Source organism: Folsomia candida, unplaced genomic scaffold (assembly GCF_002217175.1).
Source record: "Folsomia candida strain VU population unplaced genomic scaffold, ASM221717v1 Fcan01_Sc015, whole genome shotgun sequence".
Classification (NCBI taxonomy): domain Eukaryota; kingdom Metazoa; phylum Arthropoda; class Collembola; order Entomobryomorpha; family Isotomidae; genus Folsomia; species Folsomia candida.
The window spans coordinates 3,085,814-3,109,187 of NW_019091207.1; the positions used below are offsets into that span (position 1 = coordinate 3,085,814).

General features: G+C 36.7%; 1 protein-coding gene and 2 long non-coding RNA genes across 3 annotated transcripts; 1 reads left to right on the plus strand and 2 right to left on the minus strand.

Moving 5' to 3' along the window:
- Nucleotides 1-488: 488 nt before the first annotated feature.
- Nucleotides 489-1,510, minus strand: LOC118437687. Its single transcript, XR_004836283.1, has 2 exons — nucleotides 1,159-1,510; nucleotides 489-1,085 (listed from the first exon to the last, which is right to left on the minus strand). It is a non-coding gene; the product is annotated as an uncharacterized LOC118437687 (long non-coding RNA).
- Nucleotides 1,511-2,308: 798 nt separating this feature from the next.
- LOC110856319 lies at nucleotides 2,309-3,800 on the plus strand. The gene is made up of 3 exons (XR_002548566.2): nucleotides 2,309-2,406; nucleotides 3,352-3,457; nucleotides 3,541-3,800. It is a non-coding gene; the product is annotated as an uncharacterized LOC110856319 (long non-coding RNA).
- A 6,571-nt stretch (nucleotides 3,801-10,371) lies between these two features.
- On the minus strand, nucleotides 10,372-13,974 carry LOC110856386. The gene is made up of 3 exons (XM_035857007.1): nucleotides 12,126-13,974; nucleotides 10,498-12,024; nucleotides 10,372-10,433 (listed from the first exon to the last, which is right to left on the minus strand). The coding sequence occupies exons 1-3, from the start codon at nucleotides 13,972-13,974 to the stop codon at nucleotides 10,372-10,374; spliced, it is 3,438 nt and encodes a 1,145-aa protein (XP_035712900.1).
- Between the last annotated feature and the right edge of the window lie 9,400 nt (nucleotides 13,975-23,374).

The window sequence follows — 23,374 nt, forward strand, 5'->3', positions numbered from 1 at the left end:
TAACTTGTAAAATTCGTAAGGTTTGTAAAATAATTTTGCAAACTTTTACAAAATAAAGAGATGTCCTTGATCTAAGCAAGTTTACAAACATTTGTGAGCTAATTTTGCTCAGAAATATTTGTAAAATTTACAGATTTTACAAAGTTACCAAGGACTGCGTTAATTGCATCATATAATTGGCTTGACCTTAAAAAATAACGGTACAACTTGATTAAATATTTAATTCTGTAACGGCGACGTGTAAATACACTAAATGTTACTTAAACTGTTAAAATAAACTAAACTGTTAAAATCGATAAATATGTTGGCGTATTTACATCATGGGAAAATTTGCGTAAGTTTGGTGGGTTAGTTTTTGAAATACAGTTCGTCAGATTTTTTTTAAAAATAACGATACTTGTATAAAAAAGATGACCCCTCATGGACAAATGTGAGGACAATATGGAGTATGATTACACGAAATTTCAAATAACGTAAATAACCTAAAATTTTGTGTAAAAATCTATTTATTATTGAGCAACTTGATTAGCGAAAAATATACATAACGGCTTTTAATTCAGTTTAATTTAGTACGAAACTTAATACTAAACACGTCTTTATAATACTGTTTAATAAAAATTAAACTAACGTTCTTAACAAGATTAAATACAATTTGAAACTCAGATATGTAATCATTTTCCATACAAACAAAGTGCATAAAAAACGACATCACAAATTCAAACAATCATAAAATTTGAAAACTGGACGAATAAATAAAACTTTCTGAGATATTTATTTCCAAATTGCATTACCCAATTTGACAGCAATTTAGATTAAATTATGAAGTCGTATTAAGACTTATTTTACAATATTTCTCGATCCACATTGCTAATTCAAGCATCTTTAAAACCTTAAAATTAATAATAATATAGACATATTGTATTTAATGGCTTGTAAGCCATACATAAACAACACAGGCATTTTTTTACAAAGTTAAGTTTAGTTCATGATTATTTATTTTTAAAAATGTGTGTATTCATTTACATGAATGCAGTGATTGATTTGCATAGATTATTCTGGTTCTATATGTTATAGATAAAACAAGCCTGAAAAGAGCAAGCTGTTAAAACCTTAATAAAAAATAAGCAAGTTGTAAAATTGTAAAGTTTGTAAACTTACTAAGAACAAAGAATTCATCCAGTTTACAAATCTGCCTATACACTGATTTACATCTTGAACTTCATTTTCACTCGATATATGTTACAAATTTGAGGTTTTAAACACACTACAATCCTATTTTCTACGTATAAATGCAATTCACGCAGGTCTTGGTAGCATTGTAAAATCCATAAATTCTGTAAACTTACAAACTCTTCAAAATTTTATTATTATTTAGGAGGAAAATTAGCTCCCAAATTTTTGTACACTTACACCGATCAAGGGCGTCTTTTTATTTTGTAAAAGTTTGTAAAATTATTTTACAAAACGTAAGCATTTTACAAGTTACTAATACACAAATTGTCTCATTATGTCACGCCGTGTATTTAAAGCATTAAACACATCTCCTTTTTTGTGCATATGTTATGGAAGGAAATAGCTTCATTATAATGACGTTATTAATGCATTAATCCGTCCTTGGATCAATAATTATACTATGTAAACGTGCAAGTGCAATATACTTTCTATTTTACAAGTCTCTGTGTAATTAGCAGTGTATTTAGCAGTGCTAATTTAGCACTTTTTTGATACCTTTCTGCATACTGCCATCCGCATCGTTGTCTGAATATATCCTGTCATTATTGAACTACAAGTTTTGCTTTAATTTCTCTGCGCACTAAATAATTTAGTTATTAAAAAAGGCAGTTTAGTCTTCGGTAAGATAAAAAATCGGAAAATTTTGTAAACTTGCAAACTTTGACAAACATTTCTAAAGAAAATAAGCTTCCGGTTTTTTTTGTAAACTTACTTACTCAAATCACGGATGTCGTTTTATTGTTTTATTGTTGTATTGTATTGTTTTATTTTTTGTAAAAAAATTTAAAATTATTCAATAAATTTATAATTTCTTAATGACTGTGTGAATTTCCTTAATATTTTATCTCGTCCCCCCCCCCCTTTAATCAGTACGAGCATTATTTCCTCAAAATCTGTGCATTGCTTCAAACTTTTTAAGAACAACGGAAGCCGTAATGGCTGGAAGATTTCATATTTTTGCTATAGTTCTGTTTACTTAAGAGCATACACAACCGTTCAATATTTTTTTATGATTATTATTTAGTGCGTAAATTATTCCAGTTTCGTAAAGAGTGCTGCATCACATCATGCACTAATTTAGTCGTTGTCATTCAGCTCACATCGTTCTGCTCCAACAGAACCTAAAATCGTACTAATATGGATCGTAATTCGTTACGGAGACCTCTAAAATCTGTAAGCTTAATATTTTTGAAATAATGGATATTTTACTGAAGTCTTAGAAAACTGGTATTAAATCATTACCGACCGGAGTACATATGTGACTCTACCGGCACTGGTATTAACGGGAATTACGGTTCAGTAATGTTGTGGTAATGAAAAATTTATCACTCAGGAACAATTTACTACCAATCCGGTAGGAAATTATTACCAAATCAATACCAGCACGATATATAACTCTACCAGATTTTTAACCGTGTGTTTATAATTCTTTTGATCGATCCAAACGCCGATTTTGGAATATTAAGAAATTGCATTCGGTTTTTAATGCAAAGATGAAAGTGTCGTTTGGATTGGACATATTGTTTTGCCCAAAATTTTTAAGCTGCATGGATTTTGTAATTTAATGCATTTTATAATTTTGAAACAATGCAAACAAAATAATTCAATATTTATAAATGCTGCAATATTCTTAATGTTCAGTCTCGTCGAAAAAATAAATACGAATTTTTAATTGTATTATAAAATTCATTAAAAAAGCGAAAGATGAAATCTCTTATTGAAAAACAAACTTACTATTTCAAAATAATGCAACATTTTGCAATCATAAAATTTTCTTAGTTTTTATTTAATCTTGCCTTTTTTAAAGAAATTAAATACGTCTGAATATTTGTTTTAAGAATATCATTCGGACCCAGTTGCGTTACTCGTTTAAAAAAATTATAATTCTGCCTTATGAACGCAGCAAAATTAAATTGTTTCGTGTAAAATTATTCAAATTTGTTACAAAACCCGTAAAGCATACACTGATTTTCAAGGTTTCTGAATTTTTACTTAAAAATTGTAACCGTTAAAAAAACTAAATTAGCAACTGAAATACAAAATGAGAAACCTTTTGTTGGAAAACTTAAAAAATAACAAATTAAAAGTTTCTTATGAAATGTAAACTTTTTTTTACAGATTTTGCCGCAGATCTCCTTCCAAACTTTGGCCATTGTTACAGTGGTCACTTTAATCTTGTGGTACTTATTATCAGAAAGGAAGAGACGGAGAAATTCGCCATCAGGTAAATAAAAGCAGCCAACTTAATTAAATTCACTAAACGCTTATTGTTAGTTAAAATTAAATATTAATTATTAAAATATTTAGGACCAAGGTAAAATTTCTCAACAAATTGCACAAGGGCAAGCAGTTTCAAAATTGGTGTACCTACAAATATGCACGAAATTTATCTGGATTTGTTGATCTGCATGTTGTCAACTATTAATCTGCCTCGCCGATTAAAAAAAGATTTTTGTGACGACACTCACCATAGATGAAATATTTTTATGAATTTAAAATTTACTTTATTTTATTTTATTTCTAAAAGTTAGAAAATAAAATATGTACTTTTCTTTCTGAAAGCTGAATTATTTAAGTGAACATAAAAGTATTCGTAAATGACAGGTAAATTGTAGAACTGCAAAAAAATGAACTAATTCTAAGCTCAAATTTACATTTGTTTTGGATTTACACACTGAAATACCAAGTATTCACTTAAAACAGAAGTTCCTTTAAAACTCCTTGCTCATTTTTGTGTAATACCTACTAAAAAAATTAACTAGCCACAAGATCTAAAAAAATTAATTCTAAAAAAATTTCAATTTCAAAAATTTGATTTTTTTCAAATATTTACCACATTCTCAGGATTTTAATTTTCTAAGCAATTGGATAAGCAGATTGCTTCATGAACCTTCTTTAGATTGGATTTTCACTGCTTGACAAATACTTTTACTCGAACATGTATATTTTTGGGATGATAAATTTAAAATGGTCACTAATAAATTGTCATACTTTGAAGTCTATGTTGTAAATGTGTGATATTTTAAAATCCAAAATCCCAGTAGGTTTTCTTCGAAATTATATCCGTATCAATGCGAAGTTAGTAAATACTAACTATTTGTTAGTAATATTACTAACAAATAAAGCTTCATCTTATAAATCAAGTTAATTTATTGTTCAGAAATTTAACCGAAAAAATTGCATCTTTTTATACTTTAATAGCGACACAATGCTTGCCATCCGGCCCAGTTTCGAATCCCAATGTGCAAACGCAGTGCCTGTTAAATGTAAAATGATGTATTTATGAAATTGTTTTATGTATTTTTGTAAATTGTTGAATATGCGTGTAAGATTGCCCCGTGACGTGGTGGTGGTTGCCATGGTGACGTCAGGGTGGGATTTTGGGTCTCTTTGTTATAAGTCGTAGTAAGTAAGTAGGTAGAAGAAATCTACACAGTCGAGTTTTAGTCGTTGTCAAAGTCAGACATTTTGGATTTAGTCGTCGTGGTAGGAAATCAAGAGTAAGAATTGTTAATTCTTTGTAATTGATGTCCACGATTAATTTGTTAATAGTAAGTCACCAATCAACTCGTGTTAGTGCAGAGCTCTGAATTGTGTTGACAATTAGTAATTTGTTGGAAATAAAATCCAGTTTAAGTAGATAAAATAATCGTATATTCACTCAGTCACCTTCTTTAATTCCAACGAGCAAAGCACAATTAAATATTCGTAAAGACACTATACTCCGGGTAGGTGATAGCTTGGTTTTTACAGTGCCAATTATTATTTGGACAATAGGCGTTTTCGACGCAATCGTTAGCATAGCCAGGGTAGCAGAGTGACCCCACAAATCCGACGCAGCGACCTTCCTCCGGTAAAAATTCGCCGTCATCATGATAATCGTAGAATGGCCCGCAGTTCCGCGCGCATTGACATCTTCCTCCCGCCACGGCGACCGTGGAGCATAATCCGTCCGGGTTGGTGGCCTTGCGAAGCATGCAAATAACGCTCTGGTCGTAAATTTCGGAATATCTGTTACACTGGATAATACTGTTGCAAATTTCGCCATATTCTGGAGCGGAGATGACGCCGGTGGTGAAGATGGCGAGGGTAAGGGTAACGATTACGGCGAAGGGTTTGGGCGACATGGTGGTGGTGGTGGCTGGAAATTAGAAAAATTTTGAAATTTGAAATTTTGCGAGAATTGAACTCAAGGAAAATTAGATTGTTAAATGGATGAAAATTGAGAAAATTGTATAAGTTTTGAGAGACTTCGGTAGTTATGACAATTAGAAGATCGTTAAATTGGTGAAGATTTTGTGCAGCAATTTTTGCGCACTTTGATTCGTACGTCAAAGTAGCAAACGCTTTGCAGCATAAATTTTGCACTGCAAATTTTGTAGTTAACAAAGTTTTCTGCTTGCAAGAAATTCAGGAAAACAAGTTTGGAAATTTTATTATTAATCCGTTCAAATTTACAAACTGCGTAAAACAAATTAACGTGGGAAGCTGAAATCATACCTAATCTTTACTAAATTACTTAAAAAGTGTGTTTTTTTTCTGTAAAAATGATTTAAATTCAATAGAATTAATAAATTCAATAGAATCATTAAATTCAATATTAGCAATAACTATCTATTCAAAAATTAAATATCAAGTTTTATGAACATGCATTACCTGAAGAAGAAGAATCCTGTGGATTCAATGATAAGTTCGCGTCTGACGATTTTGTCCAAGTTCAAGTCGAATTTATACAAATACTGATAGTGTTGAGTTAAATTAATTGATATCGTTTTAATTAGCATGTAATTTTTTCAAGCGGGCTGATTCCATTCGTTGACAAGATTGGACTTTTCCAAATCTCGTGTCTGCCGTGAATCTCGCCACATTTTTTTATAAGATAAACTCGTCCGATAAGCTGTTTACGTCGTTTCACACGCGTAAACATTCTTATGCTTTGTAACATGATGGCATAAGTTTCTATTTTTGACTCCTCATGTGATCTTTTGTCACATTTCACCAAATTTGTTTGGAATTTTTCGCTCTGTGACGTCTATGATAACGAAAAATGCATGAGCATGAATTTCATACCGCTTACACGTTAATTTTTAGTATTGCAAATCGATCGATTAGTAAAAATTGCAAATTCATTCATGTACGAAATATATTTCCTCACATTCTCTATTTTTTTTAAATCGATGGTTTGGTAGTACCAAAAATTAAATTTACATTAAAATATGGAAAGCTGCATTTATCTCAAAACTTTGATGTTAGAAATGCACATTTAACATTTAAAGACATTGAATCGGGGTAGGGTGAAATTAAAAATCTGCATATGCTGCCTCAAATCGTCGTAACCTGAACTTTGACACAACTTGCTCGGTTTTCTCTCTAACGTTTTTTCGGAGAAAGTTTGCCATTAGGCATGGCTCCTAATTTTCTCGTGTTTGGCCACGTTTGCAGAAAACATTATGCTCACACATTCTCAAATTATTTTCAAAGCATTGTATTCCATTTTAATTTACTGGGCCATATGTTTTCCTACGTCTTTAACTGTCTGTCCCTATTTTGTAAACATTTTCACAAATGGTGAAAGCAGAACTTAAGCTCTGCATCATACATTTTTTAAATTGTCTTCCGTTTCCTTTCGCACTTTTATGTTTCCGGGAGAGAAAATTTCTTTTAACAATTGGTCACATTTTTTAAGACCTGCCAACTTTTACCAGACACAATTGGAGAAAGTGGAGGAAAATTTTACCCAGAAAAAGAAAACAGCTTGAAATTCTGAAATGCAAAATCCATGACGTGAAATGACTATAGTATTGATTGTTTAAGTTATGTTATGTTACTACGTCATTCAAAACATTTTGAGCCTGTCAAGTTAAAAAATTTGCAATAGATAGATTTGTAATAAACCTTGGATTGGAAGTTTTATGCGTTCGCATATCTCGCAAATTAGTAATCACTTGCATAGTTTGCAAGATTTCGCAAAACGTTTTTTTTTGGAAAACAATAGGATTTTTTTCATATTTATTTATTTATTTATTTCGTAAAAATTATTTCACAAACTCATCAATTTTATTAAATGTTTAAGAAATTAGAAGTAATCCATGCAAATTAATTTAAAATAGGGTAACAATTGTCTGCACAGATTTGCAGATTTTTCCGATTTTTATGACATGCGTCTACAGAAATAAAGTTTCATATTTTCATTAAATTTTTTATTTGTATCAAAAAACTTTGCACAAGGCAGCTTGTTTAAGCGATCTATTTTAATTTTAGAAATTTGATTATTATAACATTGTACATAAAGTCGTCTAAACTTTACAATTTACAGAAGTTATTATTACGCTACAAAAACCGGTGATAACATCATCACCGAGTAGTCGAAAATCGTCATCATTTCGTCAGTAGGCAAGCTCATCTACGTTGGTGATGATTTGCTACCGGAAGGTAACAATAATTTCCACAAGTTTCAAAATTGTTCCCTGTTCTAAGTAATTCCGGTTAACTTTTAACCGGACGATGTCCATTTCAAGTTCCGAGGAAGGTTTTGTGAACATTCGGTGGTAAATCGATACCAACGTGTCTATCCTTGAAACGTAATGACCCAATTATCTGGGATGTTTCATTGTATGAAATAAATTAATAAATAGTTGGGTGTCATATTGACCACAAACAGTGACGGTTTTGTTACCAACTTATGTTAAGTGTATTTATATTTATTGTGTATGAATGCTTATATTTTTAGTAAAATAAACCTAGATGAGCTACTCACTGAACAAATTACTAGATAATTCCGAGTGTTTAATATCCTGTGCGACATGAGAAGAAAGTAATTTTATTCACCACGCATTTTTTTATCAACTATTCCATGATCGCAAATTAAATTTTGTTTTAAATATTTTTTTTGTTAGGTTATAACTAAAGTTAAAAATGTATTTATTATAACGTGATCTGAAAGTGTCGAATAATAAATGCATGCATGAAATTTAGACAAGAGACTTACTCCTCTTCATTATTGTGGAAGATTTTGTGACTAACTTTCACTTTGTGAGATTTGGGATCCGCCCACTGGACGGGGAAATCTCTAAATACTGTGCACTGGACGGTGACTTTTAAATATGACCTATTGCCCTGACTGACTGACTTTATGAGGAACTCAAATAAACAAGCGAGAACACAATGAGTTAAATATGTCACAAAATATCCAATCTTTACTATTTCGAATTATTAGGAAATTTAGACATTCACATACAAGCCAATTACACACCTTGATTCACAGGTTGCTACTTCTGGAATGAGTTGGAAAAGGAACAGCCCAGTTTCATAAAGTAAAAAATGAGAAAGGTGACACGTCATTCACCACGTCAAACTATACATACCATTAGAGGGCTCTTCCTATCCCGTTCAACTTACATATACCAATTTTGAGACTTGACATAACTCCCACATTAATTGCCTAATTAATCATAGTCAAGATAAATACATACACGACACACATTTCATTATCAAATTCATACAAAACAATTTATGGCTGAAATAATTTAGGTCGATTCACAATTCGGCCGAATCTCGTTCTAACTTGCTTATCAGGTTCACATTGATCAGTTTCGTCTTGTTGTTGTTGGATCATCTTGACTTTCTTTGCAATTGATTTAACTTCCGCTGTTACCTCTGAAACCGCACTGATTTCAGTTGGATACAGGCGACCGACTGGACGAACTTTCTCTCCATACTCGGTTTTGACTCGAACAGTACGGACGATTCCATCTTCACCCGGAATTACTTTCACCACAAGTCCAAGTGGCCATGACTGTCGTTTCTTGTCATCACTCCCAAGAAACACTACATCCCCCACTTTGATAGGAACGTGTTTGAGAGTCTTAGCACGTTGAAGGAGCTGACTTAAATATTCCTTCCGGAAACGGGACTGTAGCTCTTCTTTCACAGATTTCTTCTTTGCGTAGACTTCTCGAAACCAGCTTGTCGAAATCAACTCGGCTTCAGGACAGTCAGTGCTAGCCTCACCAATAAGGAACATCGCAGGGGTGAGTGGGACGAGGTCGTTCGAGTCCTCGCTAACAGTTGTGAGTGGACGGGAATTCACGACTCGTTCCACCGACGTCAGGCACACCCTTAACTTGGTTTCTGACAACTTGGCACTTCCCAGCATTCGTTTAAGTAGGTCCTTAACTGACTGGACCAGGCGTTCCCAGAATCCTCCCCACCACGCTGCGGTGGGAGGCGAAAATCTCCAATTAATCGGTTTGGAGCTGGTCTCCGCTACAATTCGTTACCAGTAGAGCTTTCCCCACAGGTTTACAGCGCCATGGAAATTGGTCCCATTATCTGAGTAAACTGTCTCCGGTTTTCCTCTCCTGTCAACAAACAACTGAAACACATCCAAAAAACATTCAGTTGACAACGAGGTGACCAATTCCAGGTGCACCGCTCGATAAACCGCACAAGTGAATAATACCACCCAGACTTTCTTCCCATTTTTCAAGAATAATGGGCCACACAAATCGACACCTGTAGTCTGGAACACTCTTGAATCCTTGACACGATCTTCTGGCAACGCAATTGGTGGTGGTCGAGTGGCCTTCGCTCGAAATCTACGGCATTTCACGCATCTTCTCAGAATGGCTCTCACGGTCATCCTCCCCTTGATGAGCCAGAATCTCTCACGTAATATGGACTGCACAACCTGGACTCCACCATGACAATTCTCCATGTGAACTTCCATCACCAGTGTCTCTATAATTGGATGATTATGAGGCAACAAAACGGGAAAACGAAACGCTGAGTGATCTTTCCGCCTCATGACAGCAGTCCTCACACGAATCAAATCGTTGTCGTCACGCTCCACCACATTTCTATTGATGATATCTGAATTGGGAAACGACTCTTTCTGAATGAGACGGAGTACTTTGATCTCCGCGTCCTTGAACTCCTCCACTGTGATGTATTTAGGAAGGTCTATCTCCTTGGGCCGCCCTTTCTGAAGCCACTTCACAAATCGGCAAATCCAGGCCACGGCTTTCACATTTCTAGAGTAGACATTAGAAAATTTATACCAGCATGAATTACTAACGCTTGGCATTGTCGACACGATTTTCCTCCTCAGTTCGATAGCGACTTCATTCTCGTCCGCCTTCACGTTCTGATTTGGCCATTCGCTCTTGCTCTTACATAACCAATTCGGTCCCTCCCACCATCTGGACCGAATGAATTCAGCCGCCCCACAACCTCTTGACGGGAGGTCGGCTGGGTTCATCTTGCCCGGGACGTGTCTCCACTGCTCGGCAACTGTGCTCTCCAGAATAGATGACACCCGGTTCCCAACAAATGTTCCTAGCTCGTCGTTCCTCTTGATCCACGCCAACGCGGTGGTGGAATCACTCCAGAAGAATGTGGGCATGTTCTCATATTGCAACGATTTCTTCAACTCTATTGTCAAATTAGCGGTGATGTAGCATCCCAACAGTTCGAGACGAGGTATGGTTATCTTTTGCATCGGCGCAACTCTGCTCCTCGCCTGCAACAACTTTACCACAATATCTTTTCCAATTTTAAACCTTATAAAAATGACTGCAGCGTAGGCACGGTAGCTTGCATCACTGAACGCATGAATTTCTCCTCCCTCCGGCCGGTCACATCCAGCAAAATGATGGCGAGGGATCTTCAACATACTTAACATTGGCAACTGCTTCAGCCAATTGACATACTCACTTTCTTCTGCTTTTCCTAGTGCTTCATCCCAACCTGTCTTATCTTTCCACGACTTCTGTAGAATGATTTTAGGCAGCACCATTACTGCACATACCAAACCGAGTGGGTCGAATATTCTTGCGGGGTCTGCTAAAACTGTCCTCTTTGTCACTGTTCTGCCCATGTCAAATTCTGGAATGTCTAACGTCAGACAATCCTCTGCCGTGTCCCACTTCATGCCGAGGACTTTAAGGGAGCTTTCACAGGGGAGAGTCGCCCCTCTGGTCAAGCCGCCAAGGCTAATCCCCCACTGCGTTAGCTCCATCTTCACCTCGCCCATGATCGATGTAGCTTGAGACACGACACGGTCTTGATCTTCTTTTGAATCCACGGAGCAGACCAAATTATCCACATAGAAAGACTCTCGCAATATTTCACAAGTTGATGGAAATTCATCGGCTTTAGCTTCCAATTGATGATTGATGGCTGCACCGAGCAAAAATGGACTCGAGTTGACCCCAAAAACCACCCGCTTATGTCGATAAATTTTGTAGACATCCCGTTTGCTAATGTCCTCCCACCATAGGAAGCGGAGGTAGTCACGATCCCTTTCGCGCACTCCCACCATAAGGAACGCTTTCCTTATGTCCGCGGTGACACCGAAGCGACCTCTCCTAAAACGCAACAGAATTGATGGCACTGATTCCAATAAGTTAGGACCGACCTCAAGTAAATCGTTGAGCGACGGGTTCCTTCCGAACTTGCATGACCCATCAAACACGGGTCGAACTGGTGTGGTGGCACTCTCAGGCTTAATAACGGCACGGTGGGGAAGATAATGAGCGTTGTCGCAGGATTCTTCTTTCACTGCCTCTATAACGCCATCCATTTCCCAATCTCTGAACACCTTGTTGTACTTTTCCAAGTACCCTTCCTTCACCAAATTTTTAGTAGCCGACTCCAACCTCTTCTCAGCCACGACACGATTGGACGACATCTTCTGCTCCCCATTTTTCCAAGGCAGAGCGACACAGAAACGCCCATCATCATCTTTCGTGACATTCTCTTGAAAGTGTTGTTTCGCCACTTCTTCACATTCTGCTTTTGTTTTACGACATCACGTATCCCAATAGCATCCAGGTCCCACAATTGACTAACCTGTAGCTCATTCACAGAAAGACAAGTTACGACCATCGCACTTGATTCACTCACCACCGGCACACGACCACCGACTGTCCACCCAAGACTTGTCTCTATCGCCGTCAAGCCGCACTCTAACTGGATAACTTTGTTGGTGAGTAGCTGTCCAAATTGATCTCCACCTATCAGCAAATCAATTTCAGCAGAACCATGACCCACGTCCCCTACTGTGACCTTCTTCTTGGCCAGCTCCGCAATCCCTGGGCCTGGTGGGACACGACCAATCTTTGCACATATCGTGTCCTCCTCAAGAAATTCCAATGACATCGGTCTCTGTCCATCAACATTCAGTAATTCAAGCTTATACCGATTATGCGACTTGACCTCAGTTAGTTGGCCACCGAACAGCGCCTTGCGAAATTCTTCTCGCCCCACAGCACTGATTCCCAATTTGGCCACTGTCGACTTCTTAACATAGCTCCTTTGACATCCGCTATCGAATAAGAGTCTTGCATCCACAATGCCTCGCTTTCCCCTCAGTTTCACGTTGAGGGTGTAAAGTTGCACATCCTTCGTCACAGATTGACTGACCATATGGGCTGCCACATTAGCATCAGGCCCCTCATCAGTCTTCTTGTCACTCCCGAGCCTACACATCAGCGCGAGATGACCCCTCTTTGTGCACAGAGAACACTGGACCCCAGCTTTGCACGACTTTGCCAAATGTCCACCCTGAAGACAAGAAAAACAAACACCGCAATTACGAACCAAATGTTGCCTTTCTTCTAGGCTCATTCTCTGCGCCTTCCAACACTTTGCCGAAGGATGACCCTTTTTGCAGAACAAACACTGCTGCTTTCCGTCATGGACTGCACCACCGAAGAGATTCGCTGCCGTACTTGGAGTGTCTCTCCTTTCACGATGGTGCCCTTTTTCACTCGACGACTTTGGTGTTGCACTCGTTTCACCATATCCTGACCTGGCCATATTTCGCTGCACTTCATTTTCCACTTCTCTCTGCAGGAAATCCATCAAATAATCCATATCGGTCTTGGGTGGTCGCTCCTTGCTCCCATCCCTACCAAAATCGGACGATCTCTGCCAGGCAGTTAACACATCTTCTGATAAGCATGATTCCACAATGGCATACAGAAATATCGACGCCTGCTGTGTGGTAACTCCTAAAGTCTGTAAGGCCTCATATCTCGATTTCAATTTGTTAAACAAACTTGATAAAGATTCATGCCCATTCCTCCCATTACTCATAGATAAGAGCTCTCTTACATATACCAACTGTAGCAGTTTCTCCTTGCCAAAGTTTGATCTCAGGGCCTCCACCGCCTTTGCGTAATTTGCAGCATTCATCGGGTAGGATTCCACAACTTCCTTTGCCTTGGACCCTGGTACCATGCACCCCAGTAGGAACTGGAACTTTCTCACATCGTCCAATCCCTTGTCATCATGTACAATCTTGAATGAATCCCAAAACCCCAGCCATTCAGTCAACTCGCCAGAAAACTCCCTCAACTTCAGCCTGGGAAAGTAGTATGAGCTGCTGCTGGTCGCACCCGCACCGCCCATCGCCGCTCCACCGCCGCCAGCACCACCCATTTGTTGTTGCTGCGCTTGTTGCGGGTCTGGTTGACACTCTTCTTCAATGTCGGCAATGCAACAGAGGATTTTTTCATCGTACTCTTCATACTTTTCATCCTCACCATCCCCACTGGTGGTCGTTTCATTCATACTGGTCTCTTCAATGGCTTGTAATTTGATGCGAACCTCCTCCAACTTTAGCTTTAGTATCTTCAGCCATTTCTTGTTAGGCGCAAGCTTCTTAAACTCTTCTGTTGCTTGTCTGCAATAGGTAGTAGCCTTCGTCCTCCACGCGCTACGAATCTTGGACGTCATGTTAAGAAGAAAGGAAAGGAAAAGACAAACGAAAAAAGTTAATATTTGCCTGTAAAAATTGAATCAGGAACAAATATTGACCTGAAGTGTCCGGACTAAGGGCTCCGGTACACCACAAATTCAAGCGGTCCTTGGGCGACCGCTACCCGTCGAGTTGTCGTCGTCGGGAAACGCCCCCAAGTACTCCTTGTCTTTCCACCACGATATCCACTGGTCAAGTCACGTCCAATGTCCTCCGTCGTTGATGAGGAGACAGTATTTCAACACCATCACGTCGAGGTCACCAAAATATGTGAGATTTGGGATCCGCCCACTGGACGGGGAAATCTCTAAATACTGTGCACTGGACGGTGACTTTTAAATATGACCTATTGCCCTGACTGACTGACTTTATGAGGAACTCAAATAAACAAGCGAGAACACAATGAGTTAAATATGTCACAAAATATCCAATCTTTACTATTTCGAATTATTAGGAAATTTAGACATTCACATACAAGCCAATTACACACCTTGATTCACAGGTTGCTACTTCTGGAATGAGTTGGAAAAGGAACAGCCCAGTTTCATAAAGTAAAAAATGAGAAAGGTGACACGTCATTCACCACGTCAAACTATACATACCATTAGAGGGCTCTTCCTATCCCGTTCAACTTACATATACCAATTTTGAGACTTGACACACTTATTAAAAGCCAAAAAAATTTGAATTCATTTTTTCTTGAAAAGTTTCCTCTACTTATTCAATTTTGTATGATATTAAAGCCAAATCAAATTATTAACCATAGGACTTTAGGATTATAGGTTAAATAGGTACTAGGATGCAAAAACGGTCTGAAAGAATGGATTTTAAATTCCGAATTATTTGGAAATTACGAAATTAATAGAGATATTTTCGGGAAAAAAATAAAAAAAATAAACCTTATATAAATAATACTTCTGCGTGACCACTATTTTAGTTAAACACTCCATCAGGTCAACTAATCGATTCTTTTGGCGAATATCTACCATACTCATATTTCGAAAAATAAATAACTTAACTAAATATGCTACTTGACTAATATGCACTGCATATTTAAGTTATTAAAGTCGGTACATATTTTTTACTAGTATTAAAATATTCAAAGAATTCGTAGGAAAATTGATATCTACCGGTAGTGTCACGAAGTATTTTTTCTCGGTAATTAAAATCGGCGTCGAAAAACCTCAAAGAATCTCAGTAACCAATTTTCCATTCTTATTTTTAAAGATGAACACTTTTATCGCAAATTAATACATGATAAAAGCAGCGCAATAATCTTACATTCTTAGAAATCCAGTATTAAACTGATACCAAGCGTTATTCATATACGACTCTACCATATCGGTATTGACAAGTGATACATACCCTGCGGGAATAGCTAGGTAGTTTTACCATATCCGTAAGAAATTTTTATGGACCGGTACAATTTTAATATCAGCCGGTAACAAGATTAATACTGAGGATTCAATACTTGCGTGACTTACCAGATTTCTGAAAGGATTAATTTCGAAATCTAATAGTTTTAAGAGAAGCTACTTAATTTCTTCGCGAACTTGTTTATGAAAATAAAACCAGAAGTTTTTCATCAAATTTTGATTTCCTAGTGAATCCAGGAAATCACGTCATGAAATGAATCTCTTTACATAAACCAAACTACATCGCAATAGATCAGCTTAAGCAATTCGTGATGTGAGAAACGCAATGAATTCCTCACAATTGTGAAGAACTCGAAAATCCATGCAAAATGTTACATCAAATCAGTCGAAAATTTCAGCTGAACACAACAGTTTCACACTTTCACTCGTATCAAACCAACACGAATAGTTGGAAGTGAAAGTGAATCTGGGTCAAATATTTACCAAAATCCACAAGCACGCATTTAACAAAGATGCATGGACTCGGATTCTGTGGAATGAAAGCTGCAAATGCATATTCAGAATTCCTGAGTTGAACTCGTTCTCACTATAAATGTTAAGTTATAAAGGAATTTAAACTCATGAAATTTGTGAGAAAGTAAAATTTTGAAAGTTACAAAAGCAGCTTTAAATAATATACAATTTTACATATATGCATAACCCACAGGCATTGATAACTTCGTAAATCTGTGCGCATTTTAAAATAATTTTTACAAAATAAAGTGACGCCCTTGATCTGAATACGTTTACAAAAATTTGTAAGCTAATTTTTCTTCGAAATAATTTTAAAATTTTGTAAAAGTTTGTAAGTTTACAGAATTTATAGATTTTACCAAATTATCACTGCGTGCATTGCTTCAATATTAAAAAAAATATGCGTACTTATTTCAACCGGATCACGAATATGGATCTTCTTGAATTAAATTAATAATAAAATTATGAAACTGATGAAAACTAGGATCGGGTTTTATTTAAAAATTTGTTTCGTAAAAAAATAAGACAGTCTCGAATATAACCTAGCCACATATTTATTACCAAAATTACGTAACTGAACTACTTCCGGGTACGCGGTAGCTTGGATTTGGGCCAACTTTCTCTGTCAGGTGTCCATCCGCTTCTATCTTCAGGTTGACTTTTCCAGCAACTTGCTTTCCGTAGGAAGCAGGTCATTGAATTGAATTGAAAAAGCCGAGTCAATGAGGCAATTCTAGCAGGCCTTGGTAACATTGTAAAATCCTCGAATTCCCTAAACATACCAAATTGTAGATATGTTTGCGAGGAAAACTATTTTTCTTAATAGCTTATAAATTTTTGTAAACTTACTCTGATCAAGGGCAATTTTTGTATTTTGTAAAAGTTTGTAAAATTATTATACAAAACTTAATGCTATTAGAAGTTACAAAAGACTGCGTGAATTTCTTCAATACAATATTACACAAATAAAAGGTCGGATATATAACTGATTTCTTATGCTGGGGCAGAATAGTTTATACAATTTCAACCTTTAATGTAGAGGTATTTCTCGTCATCTTCGTAAGTTCGTAACCATGTAAACTTACGAAGATCAGCGTACGAACGAACAAAATGCCTTTTATTTTCGTAAGGTTTTGTGAATTCGTAAGCACAGAGATGTTCCTAATAAAGTTGTGTCAAAAATTCGCATTGAACGTGTCCAATCCGAAATTTATATAAAAAGGTTAATTTTATCTTTGACGGTAATGCATAATGAATGATAATGATCAAAAATGTATAATAGTTTTGCGCTTTAATAAATACAAATTTAAAAAATTAACACGTTACTAGAAAATTAATCCTTTTTGCGATTAATAAAAATAGACATGTACAAATTTTGCAAACTGAAAATTAATTTATTACTTTCTTTTCGTGTAGGTACCAGCTTGTAAAATGATTTCATAAAGTTACAGTTTCGGCATGACTTATTTATAAATTATTTAAAAATTGGCATTATTATCAAATTACCATTTCCATTTTATTAATTTTATTAATTTTTGTATAGGAATTACAGAATTAATGATTTTACATAAAATCTCATTCCACATGAAAAACTCGTCAAAAACAGGAATAATGAAGTGGCGAGAGCCTATTATGACCTGCAACCGTGACCTTTCAAGTTACAACGTCGACCTCCATCTCGCATTAGATATCGAAATTTAAAAAAAACAGTTCAAAATAAAAATTCCTCAAACTTTTCATTTATCAAGGGACAAAACTGACCCCCTTTTCCCACCAAATTTTCCGCAATCGCCGCATCCACGCTGTGACATCCCATCTCATTTCCAAACACGGCGTGCGGATCGCCACAATTCGTCGTGGCGGTGACCAACCCGTCGTCCCCGGATTTCAAACAGTCCTCCGCCGAAAATACGATTTTCCTCTGAAACCTCTTCTCTATTTCGGACACCCGTTTTTTCTCCGAATTTTGAAAAAAGGGAAGTTCCACTTGCTTAATACAGCGGACTTCAAGTTCCCCAAACAATTCTATCCAAAGCTCAGAGCCCATCCAAAACCCCGGATAATATATTCGTTTCAATAATGTGGGTAAAATCCCCGGCAAAAAAACCGCTCCCATATTTCAAAAATTTGAAATTTATCGGTTGCTCGTGATCCCGCGCTGCTTCCCGGTTCAAAGCTAACCCCGCCAAAACTACGTCTTTCGCTACGAACCGTTTATACGCCACCTTGTCAAAGAGCACTTCTCCAAAGATGCTACTTTTACATGGGATGTATCTTTGAGTTTCGCGGAATTCTGGGCATGATTTAGCCTCACCGACTACATTTCGAGAAATTTCGTCATCCAAAACACCCTTTTGGAGTGTATCGTACCTCGAAATTAGGACGAGACGCCCCGTATTAAATTTATTTTGAAATTGGAGCGCAGACAAGTCGCAAACATAGACTTTTGAAGATTGCACCCTACGCGGGATTCGATACCCGCCGAAATGCGTGCTTTGGGCGGGGGAAACTATGACGGTTTGCCGGACCAAATCCTTCAATGAGGTGATAACCTCGGTTGAAAGGGTGCTTTTCGAGTAAAGTTCCCGCTTTATGATCCCGGTCACGTTGAGTTCCTCGTTTCTCGAGAAAAGTTGCAGTTTTATGAGTGAATTGGGCCGTAAACGGTGGAGAAAGTCGGTAACGTCGTATTCATTTCCGGTCCTGCCGATTTTCACGACTTTCATCCCGATATCTTGGGGAATGCTGTGTTCCAGGAATTTCTTCCAGATGGCGCTCACCCAGGAAGATGCGGATATCGTGGCGGGGTTAAATTTTGGGCTGTGCAACATGGAAAAATCTTGATCTTTTCGTAACTCGTAGATTAGATTGATCGTGGAGGTCGAGATTTGGGGACGATTTTGGCCTTTAGACTCGCCCCATCGAACGGATTTTTCGATATTTTCGAAACCAAGGCAGGATTTAACTTGATCCGAATTTTGGCTGGAGTTAAACTTCGTGCCGAACCGGGGATTTGCGCTGATTTGATGCTGGGTTTCGAACAGTTTGGAAGGTTTGGCACATTCTTCCTCACTTATTCCACTTGGGGACGAACTCGGTTTCGGGTCGGGGTTCGGGTTAGCTTCATGCCTTTCAATTGACGGCATTGGCATCTGCATCGGGTCTGTTCTTGGGTTAGATTCATGGTCAATGTCCATGGAATCTTGGGTGGTTTTTGAAGTTAGGGAAAAAATGGTAAAAGTTTAATTAGTATTTTCATTTTTAATGTGGATTTTTTCAAATTAGAAATTATATCAATTCGCGTAATGCTTTGTAGCCATGTAAAAAGTGAGTAAGATTAAGAAATTTTGTGAATATTTGAGGGATAAAATTCAGTTAAATTTATGCAATGAGAGAATTCAGGCGTATTCACTTCTAAAATTTTGTAAAAGAATTTTCCAAAGTTTAACAAAATAAAAACACACCTTGATTAGAGTAAGTTTGTAAAAAATTGTGAGCTAATTTCCCTCTGAAGTGTTTATAAAATGTTATAAAGGTTTTTATCTTTACGAATTTTACAATGTTACCAAGGACTGCGTGAATTGGCGCAATATTTTGTCTTGACTTTGGCATTTTAGCATTAAACATTACACAATTTACGTAATACAACCTAAAGAACGTCCGGGAATGAATGGGAATGCGCGCTCTAGCGAGTATATTGACAAATAAATAAACCCGCGAACTATAATAATTTAAATTTCTGAAAGCCCACTTCATTAGGGTCAATTTGGTATATCACTCTTAAATTTCAAAAATGGATAAGGGTAGAAGAAGCTTGTTTGAAAGGGAGCTGTTAGCAAAACGAGTGATGGAGTTCTACAACACGACAGCCAACCGAGACTCCAAGGTGACCTGGAACTTTTTTAAGCAGGAAGGAATTCCAAGTTCAAATGTGTATTCCTACATAAAAAAGTTCAAGGATTCCGAAAATGTGCAATTCAAGAAGCCAGCTGGTCGTCCGGCGAAGCTAGCGACCACTCGAGTGAAAAATAGAATTGAAAAAATTTTCAAAACCAAGCCATCAACGTCAGTAGCTGTAGCTGCCAGGAAAGTCAAAATTTCCAAAAGCTACGTGGGGGAAATTAAGGTCCATAAACTAGGAATCAAAGCAAGGACCAAAAAACCTGCACCAAATTACAAGCCCGTACAAGAAAGTCGGATCAAGGATTGATGTCAAAAATTGTTGAAGAAAATGCGTGGAAAAGTAGTGATCCTGGATGACGAAACGTATGTTCCGGTTGACCCTTCAAATCTTCCAGGGCGTCATTTTTTTCATAGCTCGGATCCCTCTGAAGTGGCTTATGAAGAAAAAGTACGAAAAAAAGACAAATTTCCAAAGAAATATTGCATTTGGCAATGCATCTCCAGTCACGGACATGTATCAGACCCGGTAGTTCTCGAAGGGAATATCAATCAAGATATTTATCTGAAAAATTGTGTCAAAGCTGGATTGGAAGCATTTATTAATAGGTTTCACAAAAATGATAAAGTTTTGTTTTGGCCTGACCTCGCCACTTGTCACTATGCAAAGAAAGTGACCGAGTACCTCAGAAAGAAAAATATTGATTTCGTACCAAACGATATCAACCCACCTAATGTACCCCAACTCCGCCCAATCGAAAAATTCTATGCACGTTCTAAGTCAGTATACTCCCGGCTTCAAGATGTGCCTGACACCTTTCGAAAATTCAAAGGACGATGGAAGAAAATCACCTCGGAAGTGGCAAAAACTTCGGGAAAAAATTTAATGAAAAATCTTCGCAAGAAAATCGAACTAGTCGCCACCGGGGGGGTGGCGGCCTTAGCTATTAATTAAATTATGTAGGTACGTATTTGGTATTATACATATGCAAAAAGTTTAAAATTCCGATAACTCATTGTGATTTTATGACCACATTTTCAGACCATTCCCATTCATTCCCGGACGTTCTTTATTTCGTAATTTTGTAATTTTTTGTAATTTTTTTTCAAACTTTACCTATATTTCGACCGTCGTGGGACATCTTTCGGAAGAAATTTACTGTTGAAATCGAAACTTCCTATCAATGAACTTTGATCAAATTATGAATCGAATTTTGTAATTATTTACACAAGTTGCAAATTATATTCCGAGATAAATTCGCATTGCGAGAGGAGAAAGAAGAGTAAAAAGTTTATTGTTTTCGAATGTACATCGAGCATGGTGATTTATTCAAGTAGCCCTGAGCCACTTGAAGTGGGACATAGTATGGCTAAAATGATTGACAGAATTTGCATCACAGAATGTGCAAAAAATCCCAATGGGACGCGTGCAAAAAAGTTTTTCATGAAAATTACCCATTTCACGCACGTTTCACCCTTAATAAAATATATTGCAATTTCAGTTTCAACTTATTGTTGTTTCCCATTGGTTGCAAAAATCAGAAGTTAAATTCAAATTTATTCACATTATTCAGTAAATGGAATAAATTTGGAGTTTGTTATGTAAAAAAACTGTTCAAAGCTAATTTTCCGACCATTCAAAAGTCATTCATTCCTTTATTAAAAAATAAGAGAATGAAGAAGGTCTTCATTCATCTATCATCTCAAATGCATAATTCTTCATTTATATCCACTCGAATGAATATATGAAATATGAATGAAATATGAATATGAATATATGAAATGAATATACATATAAAAAGGCTTAAAAATTTTAGGAAAATTTTTTGGCACAGCGTAAATTCTTGAGGCAATAATTATATATCAAATCAAAAATGACATACAACAAATACTCATGAGGATATTAAGAACAATTAACAATTTTTTGGCACAGCGTAAATTCTTGAGGCAATAATTATATATCAAATCAAAAATGACATACAACAAATACTCATGAGGATATTAAGAACAATTAACAAATTTATTTACACTTCGGATCCCCCTCAGCAGCCCAGTATTATTTAGAGTGTATGTAAATATGGGTTTTGCTGTACAAATCTCGAATACGACTACGTGACAAGTCCTTATCTGATGGATGAGCTGGTCAAACATGATGAAACCGTAAGATTGACAAGGTTGTTGTGCAAAACTTTAGGAATTTTATGGCCAAATTTTGAAGTTTGGCGCCACGCCATGGCGCCAAATATGAGTTTTACACGGAAATATGAATGAATCCTTCATCTGGGGTCCTAGTAGATTCTAAAAGACATAATGGGTACCCTGGACTCAAACGACAGGTCATGAGTGTCCCTTGTCAGCTAAAGAGAAATTTGAAAGAAGGAAAAATAGCTTTAAGGGGGCATTGAAGCAGATGGATGGGTCTGATTTTGGCGATGAGTGTCATATTGCCCTCATCTTGTATTCCATGGGAGGGAACGAAGGCAGCGTTTATTACATTTCAATTTCAATTCGCGAAATTCATGCGGCGGCAGGACGAATTTTTGTAGTATTCCAAATTTTTCTATATTTCTGTTGATCAGCTATGTCATGGAGAACATGGCCATTGTCGCGGAACCAAGTTACTTTTACCGTGGTTGTTCCGGGAAACCGGGTAGTAATGTAAGGATCGGGGAACTTATCGGGTTCGGGCAATTTACTTCGACGACTATCGAATCTAGTAAAGGAACGGTTTTTTGTGGGGGGAAGATGGGTAATTTTTTTGTCTTGGATGCGGGTTTTGAGTTTGAATTGTTGGGTCTTAACTTTCCCTTCCTCCATGTATTCAAATGGAGATTTTGAAACTTAAGTATTCATCTCCGTGGGTTTTTTACAATATGAAGATTTTAATACATCTAAAAATCGATAATTTTTAGGTTTACAAAGTTAGGAGTGTAGAATTTGGATTTTTTCTTAAATGAGAAAGTATTTAATTTGTACTTATTATTTTGCATCTATTTCATATTTATTTCCTCATGGAAGAAAAAAATCAAAATTATACAGTCGTAACTTTGTAAACCTAAAAATTATCGATTTTTGGGCAGACTTGCTAGTTTCTGGCTCGGCGAACCGGTGCGCTCACTTACTTAACTTAGGTGTGGTGGTTCGCCGCACCAGAAATTAGCAAGTCTGTTTTTGGGTGCATTAAAATCTTCATATAAAAAATCCAAGGAGATGAATAGGTTTCAAAATCGCCATTTGAATATATGGAAGAAGGGAAAGTTGAGACACACAATTCAAACTGAAAACCCGCATACAATGCCAACTTAAGGATTATATTTTAAGGATTCAAAGAAATTGATTTACTTGATTGTTTTAGAGACATTTTTTGTCATCATGAATGGTGGAACGGTTTCAAAGAAGGTAATCCCGATGAAGAGTCATTCAGAATATGCGGAAGAAAATGAGATTTTACTGTCACCCTTTCTGCTCTACCGAGTTGTCCGGATGGAACAGGCAGGATCCACGACATATGTTTATTTAGAAATTAATTAGATTTTCAACAGATGCATGTTTTATTTCGTGCAGTTATATGTTAACAATTTGCAATGTT